The following is a 26,658-nucleotide window of genomic DNA, read 5'->3' as shown; positions in this document are numbered from 1 at the left end:
GGTTCCTTACCCATAAGTGGCAAAAAAAAATTGAAAACCCAAGAAAATATACAAAAAAAATACAAGAAAAACACATGCAAAGTGAAAGGAACATGTATTTTAGAACATTAGAATATCACTTTTAGAAGATAAAGTGCTGATCCAGACCCATGCCCACATCCACATGATCGCTTTGAACGTCATGCCTTACATTAGTAGTAGGGACACTGAGCGTGTGTACTTGTACTTGTACTCCTAAAAGCACTCCGATACAACCGCACCGATACCACTTATGGCAGCGTGACATTCACAGTTAAGTGCAGCAGGTACACAGCGGAGGAATAATATCAACAGTGTGGAGATTTTTCAAAGTAAACGACAGGGACAAAAGTAACAATGACTGAAAGTAACGTTAAAGACACAGACGGATACAGACGCAGCGTTCTGTCCGTCCTCTGCGTACATTCCATCCGTTTTCCAGGTGCTCGCAAATGCGTACCCAAACAGAGAATACCAGCAGGAACCGTGGAGGTAGAGGATCTGTTCAAAGAGCCACTGTGTGAGTTAGAGAAAAACTACTGACACACTTATGACAACTACCCTCATCAATATCAACATTAGTATCCACATTAGTGTTACCTCTGTCGTCGCCATGTTTATTATTACTGACTTTCTTTTTCTTCTCAAAAAGCTTTCCTCTTCTTCGTGGTATTTGTCCAGTATGGTTAATTCAGAGCGGCGCCCCCTGGTGGATTAATTGAGAAACGTTCATTCCGACACAAAAAATGTCAGTAGCAGCACTTTGTTCCAGTCAGACTAATGACAACGACAATAAAGCACATTTACAAAAGGAACTAAGAACTGGAATGGGATTATTAAGGACTCGTATTGGTACTCGGTATTGGTAAGTACTCAAATGTAAGTACTTGTTCTCGGTCTGGAAAAAAGTGGTATCGGTGCATCCCTAATTAGTACCATTACTTTATGGTACCTATCAAAGCAGGTCCACTCACTGTTCATGCAGAGGTGGACCTTACAGACCCTGGAGATCACACTGGACCTGAGACTGTTGACTCGATCACTAGTCGCTAACCCTAACCCTAACCCTGACACGAGAAGTCATTCCATAAACATGGCGACAAATATAACAAGAAAAGCACTCGGAGAGCGTAGATCTCTGCCAAGACATATCTGTCCGTCCGTCCTTCGTCACCCCCCCCATCACCACCAAAATTTAATCATTTCTTCCTTGTGCCAGTATCAACATTTCCTGAAAATTTCATGAAAATCTGTCCATAACTTTTTGAGTTATCTTGCTAACAAACAAACACGCATACATGCAAACACACAAAGTGGTGGAGGTAAATATGGTGTTGATTTACAGATATATTCATTACTATTATATATTACCCCTCTATCTCCTACTAAACTAAAAATGATTAGGTTTCCTGGTGTGTCCACACATACCGCAACATGTTTCTTCTTTTTCTTCTTCTTCGCTTGTTGTCACGTCCGTCAACATCAGGTTTTTTTAATTCACCTGACTCTAGTTGTGAAAAAAGGTCTTTCCTTTGCAGTTTTGCGTGATATACCATTTGCGCTACAACCGAAAAACCACCTCTTGCCAGCGCAAAAACTTTTAATCGAAAAAGTAGACTTTTGGTGAAACTGTCATTTTTCCATTAGGTAAATTTTTATGCGCAAGTTATATTTTAGGGTCAATGGAAAAGCGAATACTGTCCTCACTGGAACTGTTGCTGTCGCTGTTTTATAATGTATGTGGAAATTACCAAAAATAGTCACTTGCTCAGTAAAGGGAGGTGCCAAATATTAAGGATTATTATTGCATTTCTAGCTTCTTGTTTTTAAGCGAACGTTTCAACTTTGTCCTCTCTTTTCTCTCAGTGAATGAGGGAGAATGCAGTAGTGGTTGTGTGAGCTGTAGCTGCACAAACATTTTTTTTTTTTTTTTCTGATTGTTTCACAGTTGTTAGGTTCTAAAGCACTAATACACTTCACAAAGCTCACACCTGTAAATAACCATATAATGAGGTACTGAGTAAATGTCCCTGGAGAGTCTGTGTTTGAGTGTGTTCATGTCTAGTTCATCTCTAAACAGTTTCTTGCAGACACACACCTGCAGTAGACCAGGACCAGAGCACAGCAAAGATAGGGGCGTTTACCAAGAGATGAAGCATTTTTCCAGCCACATCCTACACAAATGTCCTAAATGTGGAGTAAAGCAAGACAAAAATCAGCCTAAAGTGACCATAAAAAAATGATAAGACAATTTTTTATAGGCCTATTGTTTATGTTCAGCGCTGAACACCCACAACAGGTATATAAAGAATGGGCCTATAAAGATTGAGTCTTATCTGTTTTTTTTATGATGTTGTGATAAATAAGGTTCATGTGATATAAATAAGCTAACCTTAGACACAGTTAGGGACAGACATGACAGAATAATGAACCCTTTTTCAAATCAAAGGTAAATGTTGTGTTTGGTTTTGTAATGCTTGTCATGTAATTTTATTATATTCATCCTAACCATAATCATTTCCTAACCTTAACGAGGTTGTTTTTGTGCCTAATCTCAATGAATTCTTAGCCATTAACACACACTCTTACTGCATTTTTTTAATACTAACAATGGTGTTTTGCATATATAAATTTTGTGCATGTCATGGGCCATGTATTGCAAAAATCTTACATTTAACACTGTAAACATGCATAACTTTGACTAGATATAGTGAATTTAACCCATAAATAAAGTGCTACTTTTATCGCAGTTCCCAAATAATATTTTCTCTGTATTTAACCTTTCTTAAGTGATTTATCACCATTTATTATAATATCTTCCTGTACATTTTGCATTTTTTCAGTAAAATCAGGTATTTTCCTATATTTAATTATTTGATCATGTAGATTTTACTTTTTCAGTAAAATATCTCAATAACTGAACAGTGTGTCCATCCACTGTCACTGATCCAACCTTACTAGTGAATCAGTGTTGTAGAAGAAGATGGTGTTTCCACAGTAACTACGGAGCCTCTGCATTTTACATCAGTTATTTACATATATTGATAGGATTAGTGGATCAGCAGGTGTTAAACAGTTCAATCAGTAGTTGAGTTTGGTCAACAGTGGCTGTTTGGGTGTTTATGGGTTAAATGTTCAGGACTGTGAAAGGGGCTTTAAATGCTTTTATCCAAGGTGTAATTAAACTTCTGGCTTCAAATGTTTGCTCAATAACACCATTGAAGTTACAGCCTGTAAATGCAAAGTTAATTGTTCAGTTAATTGCTTATTATGTGGCTTTTACAGGCTGTGCAACAACAGCAGATAGTGTTTTACAGCAGGTAAACCACACATGGTATTATCATTAGGGCTGCACGATTTTGGCCAAAAAGAAAATCCAGATTTTTTCTTCTAAAAACTTGATTTTTAATTTTGATTTCTGGGTAAAACTACAAAAGACAACAGGTGCCAGCATGTTGTTTTCGTGTGCAGCCTGCAACGCAAATGCACTGCTCTCACTCTGGTGTGTGATGATGTTTGAGGAGCTGAAATAAGTCGGTTGTGCTGCTGTCTTTGACTGATACTGCCTTCAGGCAGAGTTTACAGGAATGGTTTGGTCTTCAGCGGAAACTTGGAAGCCGTACCAATTCGACACAACCGACTTCCTCTTGCTATTTTTAGTCACAAACTTCTCACTCTCCTTAGCAAACACCATCTGAGCACTGGTGTGTGGAGACCGAAGACTGTGGAGACAGCTCTAACAGTTAGGGGGAAGATCCTACGGTAGCCTATGGTAGCCTTTGGTATCGTACGGTATCCCACAATAGTCTACAGTAGCCTATGGTAGCCTACAGTAGCCTATGGTAGCCTATGGTAACCTGTGGCAGCCTATGGTAGCCTGTGGTAGCCTACAGTAGCCTGTGGTAGCCTATGGTAGCCCATGGTAGCCTGTGGTAACCTACGGTAGCCTATGGTAGCCTATGGTATCCTACGGTATGCTACAGTAGTCTACAGTAGTCTATGGTAGCCTACAGTAGCCTACGGTAGCCTATGGTAGCCTGTGGTAGCCTACGGTAGCCTGCGGTAGTCTATGGTAGCCTGTGGTAGCCTATGGTACCCTGTGGTAGCCTATGGTACCCTGTGGTAGCCTGCGGTAGCCTATGGTAGCCTACGGTAGTCTATGGTAGCCTGTGGTAGCCTATGGTACCCTGTGGTAGCCTGTGGTAGCCTATGGTAGCCTCTGGTAGCCTGTGGTAGCCTACGGTAGCCTGTGGTAGCCTGTGGTAGCCTCTGGTAGCCTATGGTGGCCTCTGGTAGCCTATGGTAGCCTGTGGTAGCCTGTGGTAGCCTACGGTAGCCTACGGTAGCCTATGGTAGCCTGTGATAGCCTACGGTAGCCTATGGTAGCCTGTGGTAGCCTATGGTAGCCTACGGTAGCCTGTGGTAGCCTGTGGTAACCTGTGGTAGCCTGTGGTAGCCTGTGGTAGCCTATGGTAGCCTGTGGTAGCCTACGGTAGCCTGTGGTAGCCTATGGTAGCCTGTGGTAGCCTGTGGTAGCCTACGGTAGCCTATGGTAGCCTGTGGTAGCCTGTGGTAGCCTATGGTAGCCTGTGGTAGCCTATGGTAGCCTACGGTAGCCTGTGGTAGCCTGTGGTAGCCTACGGTAGCCTGTGGTAGCCTATGGTAGCCTATGGTAGCCTACGGTAGCCTATGGTAGCCTGTGGTAGCCAGTGGTAGCCTGTGGTAGCCTATGGTAGCCTGTGGTAGCCTATGGTAGCCTATGGTAGCCTGTGGTAGCCTATGGTAGCCTACGGTAGCCTGTGGTAGCCTATGGTAGCCTGTGGTAGCCTACGGTAGCCTATGGTAGCCTATGGTAGCCTGTGGTAGCCTATGGTAGCCTACGGTAGCCTGTGGTAGCCTATGGTAGCCTACGGTAGCCTGTGGTAGCCTGTGGTAGCCTGTGGTAGCCTATGGTAGCCTACGGTAGCCTACGGTAGCCTGTGGTAGCCTGTGGTAGCCTATGGTAGCCTGTGGTAGCCTATGGTAGCCTACGGTAGCCTGTGGTAGCCTATGGTAGCCCGAAGACACAAGAGAGATGAAATTCGATTTGACGATTACCCTTTTTTAAACATTGTCCTAATTAAATAATCCGATTTTGATTTAAAATCGATTAATCCTACGGCTCTAATTGTCATTATTAGCCTCAGAACAGTGAGGCTAATAATGAGCATGTGAGCTCTTTTTCAGCATTATTAGGACATGTTTCTACACCTAAAACTCTAAACTGTTCAGTCACGGCACAGTCTGAGAAGTGTTTGCTCAGCAGCAGGTGTCGAGGGAACACATGATTTGCTTTCAGTCAGTTTGGGAATTTTCTCCAGCAGCAGCAGCAGCAGTTGATAAAAGTTATTATACTGTCAGTTTTTCTTCTCACTATCATCAAAACCGTATTTAAGAGATTTAAAATAAATGTGTGGAGAAATCTGCAGGAATTTACTTCAAAGTTGTATCGTTCCTCCTTTTCCCACATAACACATATGGCCACCTGGCTGCCTCTGTAAATGTACCGACTGCACCTTTAGGTGTCACTAAGGCTGTTTTTTTCACATTTTGTGGAGTGATTAATCCATCCAACATATTCAGGTCTGTCCCATTTCAGACTCCCCATCATTGTAATTACTGTACAGAGCTTAAGGACTGGCACATTTACATAATTGATTCTTTTATCAAGGCACATCTCACTATCTCTCTCATACACGATCTGTTATGCAGAATGGATTTTTAAAGCCGGCTGATTTGAAATGCTGATCTTCACTCTGTTGTCTTCTCCTTCTTCTTTTTCTTCCTCCTCTCCTCCTTCCATCTTTTTTAATCTCTCCTATCTTCAAACTGTGGCTCAGTTCCCAAAAACCTCATCCTTCTTTCCATCATTCTCTTCACCCCCCCCCCCCCCTTTTTTTTCACCACTTTAATCTCTTTCACTGTCTGCTGCGACAACACTCATCCCTTGTGCTTTTTCATCATTCGCTGCATCTCTTACAGTCGTTCCTATATTTTTTTGTCATAATATCCATCTCTCCAGCTTTCATCTCTCCTCTTTTTACTTCTCCATTCCTCCCAGTCTTCCCTCTCCTGTAACATTTCTTCTCTTTCCCTTTCTTTGCCCTTGATCATTCTTTTTTCTCTTTCTCCTGCAGCAGTTGTCACATCTTCTTTCCCCCCTCATCACTTTTCTGTCTTTTGAGATATATATATATATATATATATATATATATATATATATATATATATATATATATATATATATATTTTTTTTTTTTTTTTTTTTTTTTTTTTTTTAACTTTTTGTTACTTTGGTTTTGTAGAGGAATGTACAGAGCAGTTCAACTCAGGATTCTGACTCTTTTTGGTGTCTCTGTCTGGTTTCTCTCTCAGGCCTACCTCCTACAGGTGGGAAAAGAAGAACGGAGAGTTCCCCCCATTGGCTAAAGTTGAAGGTGCTTACCTTCACTTTGAGATGCTCAACAAATCCGATAATGGCGTCTACCTCTGCTACGCAGGCAACGGAATTGGAACTGAAGGCCTGGGGGAGTACACGCTCCAAGTACAAGGTAAAAACAAAGTCAAATCATAAATATGTTTGGGATAAAACAAGGAGGGGGTTCTTCTTTTACGTTCATCATGTTTTTTTTTTTGTTCTTCTGTCAGTTGTTGTGGCTTTGCTTTTACTTCCATCTTTTTTCTCTTCTGATTTTCTTTCGTTTCTTTCCTCCTGTTTTTGTTTGTTGTGTTGTTTGATTTTTTGTCATCCAACCGTGCCACCATTACCATCGCTTACCACCGCTTACCATCCAACCGCTTCGCTCGTTTTTTGCGCTTCTCCTCCCTCCGCTTTACTGTGTCCCGTTCGTTCGATCCATGGCAACTTTTGCGCTTTGCTCACCTGTTCCCACTTCTCCTTCCACTCATTTTCATCATGTTCCTCCTCCTCCTCCTTATCTCCAAGGCCCCATGGACCCAGACTTTCTGCATACCACTCTTAGCTCTTCGACGTCTCCTCCTTCAACTAGCCCCTCTTCACCTCCTTCCTCTCTTGACCATACCTCCTCGTCTGACTCCTCCCCCTCTCCCACTACTGAAGTGACAACCCCCAGACCTGAATCCTCCACCACCTCCACCCTTTCCAACGCCCTCTTTCCTGACCTGCCATCCAGCTCTGAAACTTCTCCTTCTCCTTCTTCTCCTTCTCCCTCCCTCACAAGCACTGCTGCCCCTACTGCTACTCCCTCTACCTCCTCCTCCCTTACCTCCTCAGTTTCCGTCCAGCTGAATGGAGTTTACACTTTCACAGGTAAAACCATCAGAGATACACACGTACACACACTTGTAATCAGTGCATAAACTAGGGGTCGACCAGTTCTCAGCCTGACTGGATATCAGGTCTATATTCATTATATAATGACTTTTGGCTCTGATGCAGCACCTCCCTCTGTCTGCCCTTTTCTACCAAATTAGATCTGGTTCTTGAACCAGATCTGTTCAGTAACTGCTCTTGGAACCTTAGTGCCATCTAGTGAACTGGCTCATATTCCCCCAGTTTGGAGCAAAACCATTTCAATCAAGGATTAGAATGCAGACTGTGCAAGCGACCATAATGTGATGATTTATTCCCCAATCTGTCTCCACTTTTTGACAACTATCTTTTTTTGTCAATGTCTGCAATCCATAAGGTTGTTTATTATTATTCTAGTATTCAAGTGGAACGAGCCTGCTTACTCTGATACTCAATACAAAATCACCACAGCTCTGAGTTTAGACGGCTGTTATTGCACATCCTTTTTTCAGTTTGCAGTTCAGTTCAAGAAAAAAAAAACTTTTTTGATTCCAGCCAGTTTTGAACCAGTTAGCATTTTTGCTCAAAATACCAAGAATGGTTCAAAATTAGGGGCATGAAAAAGAATAAAATTATTTAAATGTTGGTAGAAAAGGGCTGTCTTTGACACAGAGAAGCTCTGCTGGTTCTGCTGATCCGTTTCCCCAGCTCAAATTTTGATGCAAATTCAAGTTTTACTTGTTCCAGTCATTTCCACTTTATAAACTTTGAAAACTATTTTGTTCATTCATCAGTTGAGGTTTTCAGTTAACGTTTTTGCTGCCAAGAGATCCCTGCACTTAGTTTTAAAGGATCAGTCTGGATTATCTGGGGTGAGGTTTTATGAATGGGCTTGTAGTTAGTATATTATGTACAGTAGATGGCAGTAGATGGTCAGCACGCCCTTTTTGGAGAAGCACACAAGAGTCCTGAATCTGGAAGGAAAACAATGTACGACTTTGGACAGTATATTTTGGGTAATTAAATAATCAGTAACTGTTTTTGTCAGTTTTAGAATTTTTGCTTTCAGCTAATCCCATTCTGACAGTGAACTGAAGTCATTATGTCGCTCTGTTCAAAGCTACCAGACTCTTTTGGCAGAACACAAGGGATCCATGTCTTCAACTGTACTGACTCGTTTGTTTGTTAGTTCTGAACCACAAAGGATGGTTAAAACTACAAACCACACAATAAAAGAAAAAACCTTATGCGTAGAGGAAGAAGTAGTTCAGGAAATGTTGTTTTCTGAGGTCAGATTTAGAGTTTATCTTAAAGGGGTCTGGTGGCCTTCAACAGAGCGTTAGGGCACCAGGTGAGAAGGACAAGGTAAGACAGTAACAAGGATTCTAAAAATAGTGTACACTTAAAGTAATACTGATTTATATATGTGGAATAATCTATATTTAGGTGGAAAACCCCCCCAGTTGTATTACCACCCCATCCACAGCAGCACATGGCTTCTATAGCTATACTCCAAAAGGCTGACGCTGACCATAATATACTGAATTTACACAGTTCTCTAACAACCCCGCTTCAGATAATCCAAACTATTATTTTGAAGAAATAATGAAAATGCTTTCTTTAAAATAATCTTTCAATGTCCACCTTTTTCATGGGACTTTTGCTTAGGGTTAAGGTTAAACTTGTGCCAGGAGAAGTGTAAGGCCCTGTCCATATGAAGATGGTTTTGGTTGTATCCACAAACCTTTTGTATCGTCCACACGAAACAGGTGTTTTCCATCACTGAAACTGCAACTTTTTGAAACCGTGTCCCAGAGTGGATAAATCTGAAAATGCCAGTTTTGTGTCTTCGTCTGTACAACCAAACCGCAACTTTTCTAAAAGGATGATGTCATAGCTCCATCTCTCTAACCTTTCACCCCAGAAGCAAGAGGACACTTCACAACAACAATAGCAGAATAAAAAGTAGTGCCCATGCTACATCAGCTATTGAGCTTATTAGAAATATTTAATCAAAATCTTCAGCGACTCTTTCATTATAATGAGCAACAAACAACCATAGCAATAATATTCACTACATGCTCTTGGATCTACAGCACAGAAAGGCAATCAGATGGACAACCAGAAGGTAATATGGGATCAGACCCAGTAGAACCAAGCAACCTTTATGCGCATGCTCGACGTCTTCTCCGGTTTTTGCAAAAGCACTATAACGTCACATACAGGGCTGGCATTTGTACTACATCATTTTTGGTCCTTTTTAATGGTTTTGTGTGGACGCAGATTTTCCTGAAACGACTCCAAAAAAAAGATCAGATAGGAAAAGATGCAGTTTCGTGTGGACATGTCCTTAAAATGCAGCCCGAAGTATACCTGTGTAATCCTGGCTCAGATGTAACCTTAACCCTAACCAATGTATGGGTGGATGTAGTTAACCTTTGTAAGTTGAAGCATATTTACGTTTTTTTGGGTGTCACTTTTGCCGCGTTTCCACTGCGTGGGACTGGCTCGACTCGGCTCGGCTCAACTCGACTCGGGTACCAGGTCCTATTCCTGGAGACCGTTTCCATTACAGCATACTACCGACTTTAGAGTACCTGGACGTCATAGCGATGCGGCGCGTTACTTCCGTGTCGTCTGCTCAGAGAGTTGCTGATAAACTCACTCGTTGCGTGCTGTCTTGTCAAGCTCATGCTGAATGTCCTCGACCTTGACAAACCTTGGTGTAGTTTTGCGGGATGTCATCATGTGGATTAACCTAAGGCTATATTTACTGTAAACTTCTGCATCTGTTTTTTGCAAAACGACGGGTCACAGAGATGACTCTCTGACCAATCAGTGATCTGCAGTGTTTACACGTCACGTTTTGGTATCTTGTCCCCAGTCCTGGAACCTCGACGGAGGTGATACCAAAAAACTAGTACCAGATACCAGATTCCAGGTCCTTTTTTGTAATGGAAATGCAAAAAGTCCGACCAGAGTCGAGTCAAGTCAAGCTGGTACCACGTAGTGGAAACGCGGCATTTGATTCCAAATACTGGGATTCTTAATAATTGGAATTGTGTAATTTCTGCAAAATCGTATCAGTCGACCCCTAACACAAACTGTGCCTGTACGATAGAGCATTCAGAGATTTTACATGCACACACATGTAAAAGTTGCTGCAAGACATGAAGTGCAAGAAGAGGTAAAAAAAAAAAAAATGACATCATGTGGCCCCATATCACAGTTGTTTTTTTTCTTCTTTCCTGTTTCCTCTTGTTGATAATCCCTGGTCCCGTCCCAAAAACACACTCATCTAAACAACTATCCCTCCCTCCCTCCATCCATCCATCCATCCATCCATCAATCCATTCATCCATCAAAACATCTAAACATCCAACAATCCATCAACTCATCCACTTGAGAAGAAGCTGCAGACAACAGCGCAGGTACAACTTTTCCACCCAGTCACCTGTGGTTCTGACTTTTTTCTGTTGTTCTAACTCTTGTTGTCTTGCTGTCTGTCCATCTGTAGCTTTGGCGGTCTGTAGTTCTGTCAGTTTCGTCAGTCTGTCTCTTTAAATCCCGTAGTCTGGGGGACACTTTGAACTTCAGAGCGACTGGATGAATATTTCATATCCCTGCCCACGCATATCCTATTCTATTTTTTTTTTTGGTGGTTTTTGTTTCCCATGTATGGTGCACACACTTGCAGTCCCACATAGGCTCCATCAAAGACACACACATTCACACACTGGCTTGACCTCTTAAGTGGTACAAGTCATTTTACACAGTGTTCCACTTCTCCTCTGTGTGTGTTTTTGTGTGTGTGTATGTGTGTGTTTTTGTGTAAGTACTGGGTGGGGGGGTTGAGGCTTGGAGGTGTTCTCGGGTCTTGTCTGCTTTCCTTTGATGCTGACAGCAGGATTTATGGGCTCATTCTCAGTCTGGCCTCGTCAGCATGCCCCTCTCACCTCCACGCTGACCAGCGTTTGTGTGTGTGTGTTCGACTTTTCTATATGTGTGTGTGTCATTTTGACTGGTGCTCAGAGTTCCCCCTCCCTCCTCTTCCTCACCCCCCCTCCACTCCACCTCCTCCCCTCTGGTTGGCTGTCGTCATGCCCCTTCACTTCTCTAACTGGCTGGATTGGACCCTCTGAAATTGGCCGTTCACCACGTCGTTTGGTCTCCCTGCTGTTTATAACGAACACAACTCCTTTTTCTGCTTCCTTCACATTCAGTTTTTGCCGACGTCTTCATTGTCAGTGCCTTTATCTCTCCTTCTTGTCTTCTGATTGGGTGTGGACACTAAAGGCCCATTTATGCTCAGTGTTAAATATGCATGTGCACTCGGACGGAGCGTTCTGTCTGTGGACGTGACCCTAAATGGAGCAGTACCGCTGGAAACCACAGGGGGCAGTGTTGAGATTTGAAGCGAATAATTTCCAGAAATGGTGGAACTTTTCAAAAACCTCTTCTGTTATCGCCATGTTTGTTATTATTGACTTTCTTCTTCTTTTTCTTCTTTCCTTCATTTTCTTCTTCTTCTTCTTGGTATTTGGCCAATATGTTAATTCAGAGCAGCGCCCTCTGGTGGACTGATCACCAAACACTCAGTCCAACACAATAGAAGTATAAAGGCAGTGACGCTTGACAGTGTTTGAAATGTAAAGTGATCATAAATGGGCCTTTACTTTTACTCCGTCTGATTGCTCATGTGCTTCCCTTCTTCACTGACTGTCTTCAAGTCAGTCTCTTCACCTTTTCAAATTCCTCTATTATCTGTTATTTAACTTGTTTTTCACATTTTGCCACAAGTGCTGCTTTTGCATTGTGCCTTTCAAAAGTGACTATCGCGTTGCCACCCAGCATTTGATCCGGACTGAAAAGTCAGGTGAAATAAATGATGTATGGAATCATTTCTGCATAGATCGCATCTTCTTTCTCTGAGGGACACGTTGCTAAAGTGGCTGAAGTGGTTGAATCTCTGCTGTTGGGTGAAAAACTGGCATCTCCTAAAAAATGGGAAACTTTTCAGACAAAAAGAAATTGTATGTTTTGTTTTTTTTAATTACTAGCACTTTAATATGATGGCAGTACTTTACTGTACATTACAGTTTGGTAATAACAGGGATGTTCTTAAGTGATACAGAGACAATCATTATGTAATTTTTTGTAATTAGCCTAGTATTAACAATGTTATATCAGGCTGAAACTTAGATAAAACATAAATACAGACCCAAAATGAAGGATAATGGAGGAACATATTTAAGCAGGGGTGTCAAACTCATTTTCTTTCTGGGGCCACATTCAGCTCAATTTGATCTCCAGTGGGCCGGACCAGTCAAATAATAACATAATAACCTATAAATAATGACACTTCCGAATTTTTTATATGCAAAAAATAACATTAAATTATGAAAACATTTACATTTTACAAACAATCCAAACAAAAAGATGTGAATAACCTGAAAAAACTGAAATTTCTGAAGAAGAATAAGAACTAATAATAAGAAAAATTTGATCAATATTATGCCTCAACTTATGATGTATACATGTGCATTACAGATCAGATCTACCAAGACACAAAACAGGTAGAATATTGTTAAAGTTGCACTTATTTTTCTTTAGACATTACAGGTTGTTCATATTTGTTCAGGTTATTGATGTTTTATTTTTCAAGGATATCAGAATTTAATGTTCTTTGCAATAAATCAAAGAGAAAAAAAATGGTGTTGCCATTATTTATAGGCATGATGCCATATTATTTTTTTCACATTACACCAGGAAGAAAATTTGGAGTCATTATTTCTAGGTTATTATGCTGTTATTTTTGAGTTTGACGTCCTTGACTGTTAATATCTTCTGCACTTTGCAAATTGATCCCGCAGGCCAGATTGGAACCTTTGGTGGGCTGGTTTTGGCCCCCACGCCGTATGTTTGACACCTGTGTATTTAAGGATAGCAACAAAACTGTTTTGAGAAAATACTATGCAATTTAAGGTTGCACTTTGCTAATTACATGGTAATTAGTGAAGTGTGTATTAATTACTGCTGCCAAATGATACAAATTTTTAATCAGATTAATCACAGGGTTGCTGTGGATTATTTTTTGATTAATCACGATTAAAGATCATTCATTTTTAATCTATATTAATCACGTTTCATTTTGCATGAGCAAACAGACTCAAGACAGAAGGGAATACATATGTACTTATATGTATGTACTTAACAGGTTTAATCACCTTAAACGCCTTCAACAGTTTCAACAAAACAACTGTAAACAGCTGTTCCATCCTGGTTATTTCCATCCAGAGGGCCAACGCGCTGTTTAGTGTCTTCTGTTTTATGGGTTGGTTCTGCTGCCTGTCACTACCGGACCAACTGACCATTTGTTCATGTGCGATGGTAACTCTACTGGACAAACTGACCCAAATGCGTTGGCAGAGACGTTCAGAGTCTGTTCTGCAGATGGGTTAATGGAGTTAAAATTTTTAATCAGATTAATCATGATGATGGATTTATCCATGTTAATGCGTTAATTTTGACAGCCCTAATATTAGTTTTTACCTCTTCTATTACCATGTTATTAAGAAGCTGTAGTGTAAAGTATCATTAGTATTAAATAAAGCTCACTAATGCCAACAAATCAACAGCTGCCCACAAACAAACAAACAAACAAACAAACAAACAAACAAACAAACCATTTTAATGTAATTGCGCTCAAATCTTACACATTAGACCTTTGATATTTATTCTTGTAGCCACATCCATTGGTCTCTCAGTCTAAAACACTGTCTTGACAGAATATATTGAAATTTGCTGCAATCACTAACTTAGACTTAGGGTTGAATTGAAGGTCAAAGGTCAAGGTCACTGTGACCTCACAGAATTACATGACCAGACTGCAAAGCAAGTATAGTGGACACATCTGATGGAATGTAGAGATCTTCTTGAAATGTACTTGAATACATTTATACCCTCTTATAATCTCCTAGTGTAACATTTAACATAGTGTAATATTTAATATTCTCTTTTAATCAGACTGGTTTGTACAATTATCGAACTGTCAGTTAAAAAAGGGCATCACCTCAGTGATCTGATGAGCTGCTACTGTGCATGTGTGGTCCATTTTAATCCTAATTTAAACTGTGATTGATTGAATTGATCACGTATCAGTGGACATGCAGGGCACTTGGTCGGTAATGGGGTTGGTAATCCAGCTTTGTTCTCAACAAGGTGAAGAGTTTAAATGTTAACCTTCAGTTAAGTCGTGACAAGAGACGAAAATCCCATCAGCTGAGGGGGGAGAGACTCCAGCCGACACCAACAGCGGGTATTCACACAGCGTCATCTTAAAGCAATTTGTGAAACTAACACACACAATCCTGCTGTGTGTTAGTCATGACCAGTTGGTAATGGGGGGTGGGGTGGGGGGGTGGGGGGGCACGGTGGTCTCTTTTCTTTTGCTTGGCTTTATTCACATCCTCCCTTTGTCTTTGTCTGCTTAAGTTTTCTGCCGTGTCTGGGTATTATATATTGACATGTCTCCCCACTCCTCTGCTCCGATTCTTTTCTTTCTGTCTTCTCTCTGTCACTCTCCCCATTATTTTCCTCTCTCTCTCTCTGTTTCTGCTGTCTTTCATCATCCGTCTCCTGTTTCAACCATTATGCATCCGCCTCCTCCTCCTTCTCTCTCTCTCTCTCTCTCTCTCTCTCCACATTTTTCATGGTCTCTTCCTCTTTTTCTGCCACTTTTGTCACATTCTTCCTTTCATCCTCTACTTCCTTCACATTTCTTCATCTTTGCCACATGACATCACTCTCCTCCTTTCCTCTCTTTCTTTCCCTCGTCTCTCCTTTCCTCTTGTTTTTTCTTAATACCTTCCTCTCTTTTCCTTTCCTTTTATTCTCCTTTTCTTGTTTTTTCTCCCTTTCCTTTCCTTTCCTTTCCTTTCCTTTCCTTTCCTTTCCTTTCCTTTCCTTTCCTTTCCTTTCCTTTCCTTTCCTTTCCTTGTTGCCTCTCTTCACCTTCTCCCCTCTTCCGTCCTCCTGCAGACCCCACAGCCATGTCGACCACTTCAGGGGGGGACCACGCCGTGATAGGAGGTGTTGTGGCTGTTATCGTCTTCATCCTCCTCTGCCTCCTCATCGTCCTCGGCAGATACCTCATCAGACACAAAGGTCACCTGCTAACACACACACACACACACACACACACACACACACAAATACATTAGCATGTCCTCATGCATGCATGCATGAGTGTACACTGAGATACAATTGTTTAAATATGAATATTTCTGTACCAGGACAGACTCTCCGGTGTACAAATGCATATGCATACAGATGTAGAGACAAACACATATGCAAATACACTTCAGTCTAAATATGAAATCCAGGCATAAACCTCACATGAAACTGACTGAGAAAATGAAATGTCTGAATGTTTATATACAACAATAGATTTCCTGATGTCAGCAATGATTTCGCTTCACACAGTCAGTTATAAGGTGAAATACATTTTTTAAATTGTCTGGTAGAATCTGATTCGAAATTAGAATTTGAATATAAGTGACTTTTTCGGAATCAGTTCCAGTGAAGTAGTTATTTTCCTATTCCTAACAGTATATTTTTACAGGGGTCATACTGAAGTCCAAGTCTCTGTTAGTGAAGTTTAGTGACCACAAGCATCTACTGACCTAAAATGTTTAATAACTGATCCACTAATCATTTCAATACATTGAAATAATTCAGACAAAATGCAGTTTTTCAGATTTTCAGCAGCATCAGATATGACCCATTTGGACGTTCAGAGGCTCTGTAGTGAACGTGGAAACATTGCCATTTTCTGCAACATTGATTCACCAGTAAAACCCACCATATATGATACTTGTTTTGCAGGGAAAGTAACTTTTTCCTCAGTTTTCTCTGCTTTAATATAATGACCTTTTAATTTACTCTGAGCTTTTATGAACATCCACATAGTCAGTAAATAATAAATATACATAGTTTTCACTAAAACTGTGCAATACAGAAAATACTATTAAAATAAATGGTGATAAATCACTTAGGAAAGGATGAATATGGAGGAACATCAGAAGTCATCACAAAAATAGCTCTAGGTCTTTGAGAGTCACCCTCAGAAATGTCCACAATATGCGACTTAGCTGTAATAGTCCTGAAGTAACAATAATTATACAGAATGTATCTGAATCAAAAGTGAGAAGAAATCAGTCAGTTTATTTCTATGATGGGTGTTTCTTTCTATCTTTAATTGAAAACTTAATTGCTTCCTGGCCGTGTATTTTTTAGCTGAGGTTTGGGCTCTAAGGCTACGTTCAGATGTAGGTAAATGTGGCCCAAATCCGAGTTTTGTGCCCATATGTGACCAATATCCGATCTGAAAGACAGTTTGAACATCACAAATCCAGTGTTTTCAAATCCGACCCAGGCCACTTTCATATGTGGTCCTAAATCCTATACCTGTCTGATCTTTTACATTGCAGCTTCAGTCTGAACGGCCAGGTTTAGTTTATCTAACCTTTACTTCACTGAAATGCGACAAATGAATCGGTGGGAAAAATATACGTACTTCCGTAAACACAGTGTGTGCCTGCGTGGTCACGTATTACATCAGGACCTCTTTTGCACATGTGGGTCACACTTCAGGGTCACATTCAGTTCATACTCAGAACAGATAGAAGTCACATTTAATGCGTAATATGAACGAGCACACAAAAAAAATCGCATTTCACCAAAAAATCCTAATTGTGTATTAAGACCTGCTGTCTGAACGGAGCCTAAGAGTGGGAGGCGGCAAATAGTGTCACTTTCTTCCTCTGTTTAGCCCTGTTCAAGGTCCAAAATCCTCCTCTCATCTATCAAATGAGTGCAAATCTCTTTTACTTTGAGAGGAATCATTGAAAATTGACTAGATAATTGAGACACGTTTGAACTCCCATGTGGTCCAGCTGAATTACACCTGCCCTTTGTTACCATGAGCCACATTAGACCTTCAGCTCAGGTGTTTCCAGCTGGTCCAGAATATTGAACACAACAGATTGGAATAATGTTCACAGACCCACGGTGCTGCAAGTACTGACTCTGTGTGTGGCTGATCTAATCAGCTAAATGATACAAGTTTGGTGATAACTATATTAACCCATAAAGACCCAAACAGCCACTGGCAACCAAAACCATCTGATCTAACATTTTTAATACCTGTTGATCCACTAATCCTATTAATCCATGTAAATAATTGGTGTAAAATACGGTTTTTCATCTTTTCATGGTCATCAGATATGACCCATTTGGATGTTAAGAGGCTCCGTAGTTACCATGGAAACACCGTCATCTTCTACAGCCTTGATACACCAGTAAAACCCATGGAGTTGGATCAATGACAGTGGATGGACACACTGGGTTTATGCTCAGTTATTTTTATATATTTGTTGAAAATGTTCCCATTTCTTCAGTTTTCTCTTTCTGATTTAATAACCTTTGAATTTACACAGAGCTTTAATGAACATCAACATCTTTATCTTTATTCTATTGTTTTATTTGGTAGTGGTTTGTTGTTCTCATTTATCTGTTTTGTTTATTTATTTATTTTGTTGTTTTTAATTGTATGGCTTTTTAATCTATTCTTGTATTTTATTCTTTTTATTTGGGTTTTATTTATTCTTTTGCATAGCACTTTTTTCTTTTTTTGTACAGTTTCTATGTCTTTATTCTATATTTTATTCTTCTGTTTTGGTTTTAATTATTCTTCTGTACAGCACTTTGGTCCACTGCAGTTGTTTTAAAGTGCTTTACAAATAAAGTTGGATTGGATTGGATCAACATGGGATGAAATACAGGAAAATACCTAATTTGCACTGGAAAAAAAAGCAAAATACAGGGGATAGTATTATAATAAATTGTGATAAATCACTTAAGAAAGGTTAAATAGAGAGAAAAATGAACTAGAGAACTGCCACCAAAGTAGCGCTGGGTCTTTATGGGTTAAAAGCCTTTCTATAATGTTATTGTTCTGAGATGGTATCTTGGAGCCACCCTCATCCATCACCTTCTGGCCTCCTCCACAGATCAGACACAGGTTCACATACAGCCGATGCTGTCCTTTCCAGTTTTTCATCACATCTCTTATTCTGAGTTCTTGTTTTTTTTTCTTGATGTCATGACTGAAGTTCATACCGAGGTCATATGGTGACAAATGAGTGATCACATGTCTCAGCTAATTAAACTTGACTGGTTGATGATGACATTGTAAAACCACTGAGAACTCTGGGTAAGCTAATGGTAGCTGGTGTGTGGTCTCTGCAGCGTCGCACCAACCAGGATTATTTTTGTTACCTAATTCATTTATAGCATAGCTTTATATTATGTTGCACCAAACTCAAAAACCATACTAAAATTTAGCCTCATTATATTTAAATCTCTCTTTAAAACTCTAACCTTTGATTACATTTAACCGCTTGTAGTCTCCTATCAAAATTTTGCCTGAGTATTCCACTGTTCTTGTAATGATGTGTTGTTCAGTTCTCTTTGCGAATGTACATATGATACCTGGTTATGATCCCTGATGTCCTGGCGTTTTGAATTTTGTGACCTTCTACTGATTTTTGGATCAATTTTGTTTTGTTGGATTGTTGACTGGAGGAACTGATCGGTAGTAGCATCAATAAAATGATCTACATACCCAAGAGCAGATAATCTGTTAAATTATATTTGATCATTTGTTTAATTATGTTTGTTTAAATATATTTATATTTATTGTACTATGTGAGATCGATTATTTTAATGATATGTGAGATATGTACACTTCTGTTGCAAATCAAATTGGCCTTTGGGGACATTAAAGATTTTTCAATTCAGTTCAATTCATTTCAATTACTGTTATGACAAATATGACAATTATGCCTAATGTCACTGCTGTAATCTTCTTGACAGCAACAACACATTTTTAAAAAATATATATAATTGTAAATAAATTTAGGCAGTAGGGGGTTAAGTCTAATGCAACAAAAATAAATTTTACAAAGTGATCTAGTATTAAAACTTTTATTTTATTTATGTTTTTTTTTCTACGCTAATGGTAGTGGAAGGTAGAGGAGAGGCATGTAGCCTAAACTTCCAATCCGAGTCAGTGTTTTGACCTGCAGAAGACCACACTGAATGGGTCAGTGCCTTAAATCTGCTCCATTGTAGCGTCCACATAAAAACCCCCTAAAGGAAAATCCTGTGTGGCGCCAGATAAAAATGGTAACTTTTTATTGGTTATTTGCAGGATTTTTTAGTGTCTTGTGTTTCAAGCTAAGAAAAACTTTACAACACAATAATTCAAGCACAGTAAAACCAAAGAAAAAAGCTGCAAAAACACCTGAAGTAATCATTTAGACATCATATCGGAACATCTTGCCTCTCCACTGCTGTAAAAGTCTGTCCTGCTGGCCTTTTGTCATCTTACAGTTGCAGTGTTATGACTTTTACTGCCTCAGCAATCTTATTTTTCTTCCTCTCTCTCTCTTTCTGGCTTCCTTTTTTCCTCTTTTTTCTTCGCTCTGTGCAGGAACGTATCTGACCCACGAAGCCAAGGGCTCGGACGACGCCCCCGACGCCGACACAGCCATCATCAACGCAGAAGGAGGCCACTCCGGAGCAGAGGACAAGAAAGAGTACTTCATCTAGACGGAGGACGGCAGAGGTGGAGGAAAGGAGTGGGAGGAGGAGGAGGAGGAGGAGGAGGAGGAACAGGAGGCAGAGGAGGAAGATGAAGAAAAGTTGGAGGACATTGAATAGAGGAGAGAGGAGTGAAGTTAAAAAAAAAACCCTCCATTTGTTTTCACAGTGCTTCAGTTCTTCACTCGGTTGGAGGGATGATGATGATGGTGATGATGATGATGGTGATGATGATGCTGATGATGATGATGATGGGAGGGGAAAAGGGAGGTAAAGTGGAAGCAAAAGAACTGTGGGCAGGATACAGCGATGCGTTAAGCTTCACCTGGTACTACCCTCTTTGCATTAATACAGGGAAGTAAGACTTTGCACTGACATATGGACGAACTGAAGATACACACTTAAACACACACACACACACACAAGCATACGAACATGAGCTAACATATACAACCGGTTTGGAGGAAAACTCTTCTCATACTGACTGGAATGCTTGTAGACGCTCAGAATAACAAACACGGGCTCCTACTAAACTGTCTGATTTCTTTCTGAATGACACATTAACACACATTACTAACTGTCAGACACCTCGAATAGCAAAATTGTAATTCACATTCCGGCATCTAGAGCAGATATTCAACTTCACGCGCACCAACCTGTCTCTGTTCACATTGAAAACCAAACCAGCTCTCGTCTTTTTCTCCCTTTTTTTCCCCCCTCTGCCCTCCATTCTCTCCATCTAACAAGGCAGTATCCCACTGCAAATGGAGAAATCCATCTACGGCACATTATTACTGACAAACATAATCTCCCTTTCTCCCTCTGACATGTTTTTGTATGCCATCAAACCTTCCTTCCTGCGTTCTCACAAAGCCCTGGTTGAATTTCCCATAATGCAGCACCACATAACATGCAAAAATAGCATTCCCGCCTTGTGCTATCAAGCCAACGGGCTCTAATATACATATATAAATATATATAAATATATATATAGAATTATATAGCATTCTTTTTACTTGACAGAAAATGTTTGGTGTGCTGTAAATACACTAGTCTCTTTCTCTCGGTCCTCTTACTATCTTCTGTCTTTTCTTCTTCTGTCCCTCTCTCCTGAATCTCATACAGTCCGTTACTGCATTACAGTAACTTATATACTCAAAAAAAAAGCCTGCCTGTTTTTATTACATGCGTTGAAATGCAGAGTCGAAAATATCAATATCTGGAGAAAAAATAGAAAAATAATGATGTTGCGATGAACACTAACCTTAACTGCAAATATTTGTATGAGGAACGTTTTATTCCTTTTCTTTCTTTAGTCTGTTTTTTTTCCTTTATGGGGGACTTCTGAGATATTTTCTCTCTCCTCAGTGTCTCGGTGTGTTATACCGTCAGTGTTAACAGTTTACAGTGTCCGTCAGGTTGTCAGTCCAGGAGTCCATCCATCCAATCTTGGATTTGTACTTTATGTTTTGTGTCGGTGCTGTTCATTTAGTCACTTCCACCATTTCCCCCTCATCCAGTGGTGCCATCCTGTCCCTGTGTTTTCGTCTTCCCTCTGCTCCCAAACACTTAACTGTAGCAGAACCTCAGTCAGACGTGGCTTTGAAGGTGTCAAAGTGTTTGGAGCGGTCAGTGACGAAACAGCCCGTTGTGTTGTATGTGTGTAGACCGCTGTGGTCTTCTGTCCACTCGGCCCCCGCTCCACTGTTTTACCCCCTTCAGCAGACTGCTTATCGTGTCGAATCAACCTGGCGCTAAATTCACTGAGCAGTGACATCATGACTTTGTCTAAGAGGCCGGCTGAGTCGCTGCTTCGGGGGAGGTGAAAATGCTTGCGCGATTTCCCCTTCAGGGCCAAACACGACTGCCTACATACATTATGACAAACTTCCTGGCAAAAAGAAAAAAAACCTTTCTGTTATTGTTTCTTTTTCTGTGCGTGTTATTGCAAGTTTAAATCACTCGCCAGCTTAGCAAAAGGTTCCCATAAATGAACAGTGTTTTATTAAGGTTGGGAGTTCACTTTGGCACGGCCAAGCTCCACTTGGCCCGGTCGCGGAAATTGATTGCAATCTAACTAAGAGGCTCCGGGCTCCAGACTGTACGCATGCCAGGGTGGGCAGCCTGCCGAGCTGGAGTCTGGGCCGGACTACCACTGAAGAAAGTCATTTAGGAACCTAAACGTCCTCATCTTTTTTTCCCCCTCTGTGCCGCCCTTACATTTCTTTTCATTCTTTAATCAATCATCCCGTCTGCGTCCTGATCCACCTTCACCCGGTCTCTCCTTTGCTTTCCTCATCACTCCTTCCTTCCTTCCCGTTCCTCCCCCTCCCTCTCTAATCGATGTCCGACCCTCCTTGCTGGTTTCTGTCGCTCATTCAGGAGTCCACGTAGAGATACAGTAGAAGTAGCATCTCTAGGTTTGCCAGCATGTGCTCATGGCTCTCTGCAGCACTTTTTCAAAGTGACAGAGAGAGGAATCCATTTGCTGTTGTCCTACCCGTAGACAGTTATGTCTGTGATAGTTTTGTACACTTTTTCTTTTTGGGAATGTTCAGGGATTGTGCTTTTCATACCTTTCCCCACTTCGATGTAAACTGCTGCCTAGCGGGCTACTTTGAAAGCAAGTAACCTACTTAGTGTATCTATAAGCTAGCTATACTACAAAGGGTAACATCTTGACCTAAACCAGGGTCAGTTGTTGTGTTTATTTTCTTACAAGAACTCTTAGTCGCAATTTGGGTTTTGCTTCATGGAGTACTGCAGAAACAAGTCCTTAAACCTGGAAGTGATGTAGCACTTCACGGTTCCCTGATCTCAAAGTCAGTGGGTTTTTGGTTACATTTCTGAAATAAGGTCCGTGGTCCATAGGCTGTTTTGGCCGACAATGTATATGCAACTAAATACTGCAAAATTTGAAGCTTGTTTTAAAAAATGTTTTAGCTAACAAGAGTCTGTTAAACATCATAAAACAGACATAGAAAGTACCTACCAAATCTACTATTACAACTATGTTATGCTCTTGCAAATGAACAGGAAACATTTTTACAAAGGAGGTACATGTGTGAAATCAAAGTAGGCGACAAGTCAAATGCTAACATTAATAGCCTAACATTAGTATTTTGCTTGTAGCTATTGCTTTAACACTTGAAACTCAAACATGTTTTTCATTTCTAATGATATTAGAATTATCTTTCCATGGTAACTTTTTTTTGTTAACAATCTAAATGGAAAACCTGGCTTTTTGGTGAGGGAACTGGAGCGATGCTAACTTTGGGTTTAGCAGCATTCTACTGACACTGAAGTAAACTTGACTTAAAAAGTGTTTTGATTATGTTTAAGAGTGTTTAGACGTACACCTTTAAACACAGTGATTTGGTCATCTGAAGACTTTAAAACACTGTTTATCCCATATTTGCTCTGTGACGCGGTTCAGCTTTTACCGTTGTTGTGTTTGCAGACCAGAGGAAGGGCTTTGTCTCACAGAGCTTGTCCGCTTTTATTTTTGAAGAGTTACCTTTGTTTTGTATTTAACCCCAGTCTAATTTTGTATGGAGAAAGGAATAACCTACCTGCCTAATAATACTTAAAAAAAGTGTAGTGTCTGTACAAACTAATGGACCTGTAATTGCCTGTAATTTATCGTCCTGTCCTTCGTCTTAGTTAATGTGCTAGCATGTAGCTTGCATGAGAAACAGGAAGTGTAGAAAGCGTTGAATGATGAAAGATGAAAAGTGCCGACAAGCTCGTCTGGTGAGACAATAGCGCTGCTGACCTGCAGACTGTCCTCTGATCCGCAAACACAGGTCATGTCCCAGTTAAACCCACAATGCACCTCTTCAACACTGCGGTCCTCGGAATGACTCAGAGCCAACTGCTGCTAGATGAAGTAGGACTCAATCTGCTTTTTTTTTTTTTTTTTTTTTTTTTTTTTTTAATCCTTTCCCCCCGACAACCACTACGTTATAGAGTGATGTCGAGGTATAGTGGCGTTGAAATTCCAAATTCATCGCATCAGTGCAGTAATGATTAGCTGTCACCAGATGCCAGCAGCAGCCAACAGCAGCTTTTCTTTTCCCGCTTCAGTCCGACCGAGCTGTCCTGCCCACCACTTGACTCGAAACCATCTCTTCTTCAGGCAGTCGCACACTACCTGCCACTCATCTCCACTCTTTTGTAGTATAAACAAATTGATTTTTAAATTATGTTTTGTGAAAGGTGTGCATAATTTTAAACCTGTTTCTTTGAATTAAATTGATCATTTGCTCTTTCTTTCTTACTTACTTCCTCTTTTTTTTTTTTTTTTTAATGATTAGATATTCCAAAACTTGAAGGTTTGAACTTTAGTTTTGATTCTTTTGGTCAGTTTCTGCCATTTTTATATAATTTCATGTATATAGTGTTGCCTTTAATGGATACTCTTACAAACACACCCATACACACTTACACACACACTTTGAGTACAAACACATCCACACATATCCGGATATGCACGGCAGGCATGATGTCTGTGATTATGGTGTATTTGTACATATGTGTGTATGTCTGTTTGAGTGTGAGGTGTGTGTAAATGACCCAAACCGACTCCAGAGACACTATTTATGTGTTTCATTCACGACAAATTTTAGTGATTAAACCCGCATTTTTGTTTAGCTTTGTTTCTTTCTGTTTTTTGTTTTGGTTTTTTTTTGTTGGATGACAAGTCTTCCTTTGGAATAAATATCCATATCACATGAGAGTAGTGCAGTCATGTATGTTCATTTGTATTATGGCTGATGATGATGTCATCAAGGCAAGACCCGGCCGCATGCTGTGGTGGGTTTGCATCTGTTGGCTATTATATTCATAGAGTATTTGTTCTTATTTTGGTTTTCTTTTTTGTTAAAAACAGTTCAGTTGTTGACTTCAATAAACATGCATTTGGGTTAATTTCACCTGTCCTCTTGTCAGTTCTTCCTGTTAAACACAGTGATGCTGAATTAATAAAATCTTTTTTGAGTTACGCATTGACATGGAACTGATAGAACACATTAGACCAGATCAGACCAGATGGAACAGGTGTGTTTTTACCTGTAAAACCCAGAGTGACGTCAGTGTAGGCTACACTTGTGGAATGACACAAATGGATTCTTTACTTAAATGTGATTTATTTGTCATGAAATTACTTTGAAATCTATATAATACTCCTAACTGTTATTCAGTGTACCTCAGACAAGTGGCTTTAAAACAAACAAACAAACAAACAAACAAGCAAAAAAATTCCTCATTCCTTTAACTTGTGTCCATGAGTGTAGTTTTACTTTTAAGACAGAGTGATGCTTGTGTGTTTTCACCTTTAAACCCAGGTGTGCTGTTTGCAGGTTTTTGCATGTTACTTTTAAAACTGGGTTTGTTGCAAGTGTTTTTACCTTCAAGACCTGGTCCAGGGATTTTAACCCCTTCATGCATAGTGGTCACTACAGTGGACCGCTGTTCTAAAGTGTTCTCTTGTATATTCATGGATTTTGTTGTTTTAGTTCCATATCAGCCAACACAGTGGATGCTTATGCATCATCCCGAACACTGCAATTCATACCATTACTGTAACTTTGCTGTTCTAGATAAATCTGATCTGCACAACATGTTTTATTTGTAAAAAAAAAACAAAAAACAAAAAAAAAACAAAAAACAAAACGCTAATAGTCATTAGATTGTAATTAACAGGGCTTTTTTTTTTTTTTATCTTTTTTAAACAAAAAGTTGTTTTTTGTTTTTTTTTTTTGCATATTATCTCCATGAAGTGATTAGAGACTAGTATTAGAGTTTATTAAAATGTGAGAAAACATCAGATTAGCAGCATTAAACATGTTTTTATTTCACAGTTTTCACACAGTATATCAGTAAATACATGTTTCTTTTCTTCTAAAATCAAACACATGGTGTCCAGCTGAGTGGACATTTTTGTAACTCCATGAAATATTGGTTCATAAAAAAATTAAATCGCATTGTTTTGTTTTTTTTTGTTTTGTTTTCATGCCTAAAGGGGGGTGGGAGTCTTGATTAAGGTTCTCATAATTAATGCATGAAAGGGTTAATTATTACCCACGTACTTGCATGCAACACAGTGCAGTCTGATGGGAACCTTTCACTGTAAACATGATTATTGAACATTCTTTCATGTATTCATTGATTTTATGAATTCACATCTTTCCAGTGTTACATTAACCTTTTCAAAATGTCTCATACAAATTACAAATTCTGCCATTAATCCTGTCCTTTGTAAATTTAGATGTTGAAAAACACTATCAATAATTCAGATGATCCATATTTTTTCTCTTCCTTGTGCTGTTGCACAGTTAATGCTGTTATAAACATTTTTGTATTAAATAACTTGTACATACAAATGCAGTGTGGAACAACGTAACTGACATCAAAATGTATGCGTTATCTATAAACAGTCCTTCTTTAGTACTATTTTTCATTTACACCTTGCCACAAATCTGGCAAGAGGCAAACACATGGGACTGTACTTCCTTCAGGGAATGTCCTCAGATCTAATTCTGATTTTTATCTTAAAAACAAGAACATTTTTGTGTCTTTACCCTTCAGACTGTGTGCAGCACTTGTGGGGTTTTTTTTCTTTTACCTTTAGAACTACCTGCAATATTGTTATGATTTTTTCT

The 26,658-nt window shown here is 39.8% G+C and overlaps 1 protein-coding gene across 6 annotated transcripts in view; it reads left to right on the top strand.

The window, feature by feature from the left end:
• Window positions 1-24,930, top strand: part of cadm3 (cell adhesion molecule 3) — a 199,201-nt gene extending 174,271 nt beyond the window's left edge. For 3 of the 6 annotated variants that reach the window (XM_030159505.1, XM_030159507.1, XM_030159506.1), the window contains exons 8-12: window positions 6,433-6,608; window positions 7,004-7,348; window positions 10,741-10,761; window positions 15,371-15,496; window positions 19,887-24,930. In XM_030159505.1, the coding sequence (XP_030015365.1) occupies window positions 6,433-6,608; window positions 7,004-7,348; window positions 10,741-10,761; window positions 15,371-15,496; window positions 19,887-20,005 (787 nt within the window). In that variant the 3' untranslated portion in view covers window positions 20,006-24,930. Of the gene's footprint in view, window positions 1-6,432; window positions 6,609-7,003; window positions 7,349-10,740; window positions 10,762-11,848; window positions 12,578-15,370; window positions 15,497-19,886 lie in introns of those variants that run through there. The other 3 variants (XM_030159508.1, XM_030159510.1, XM_030159509.1) reach the window with 3 other exon arrangements.
• Window positions 24,931-26,658: the final 1,728 nt, after the last annotated feature.

Source organism: Sphaeramia orbicularis, chromosome 17 (genome assembly GCF_902148855.1).
Source record: "Sphaeramia orbicularis chromosome 17, fSphaOr1.1, whole genome shotgun sequence".
NCBI lineage: Eukaryota > Metazoa > Chordata > Actinopteri > Kurtiformes > Apogonidae > Sphaeramia > Sphaeramia orbicularis.
The sequence above is the reverse complement of the archived record's forward strand: the minus strand, read 5'-3'. Positions and strand labels throughout refer to the sequence as shown.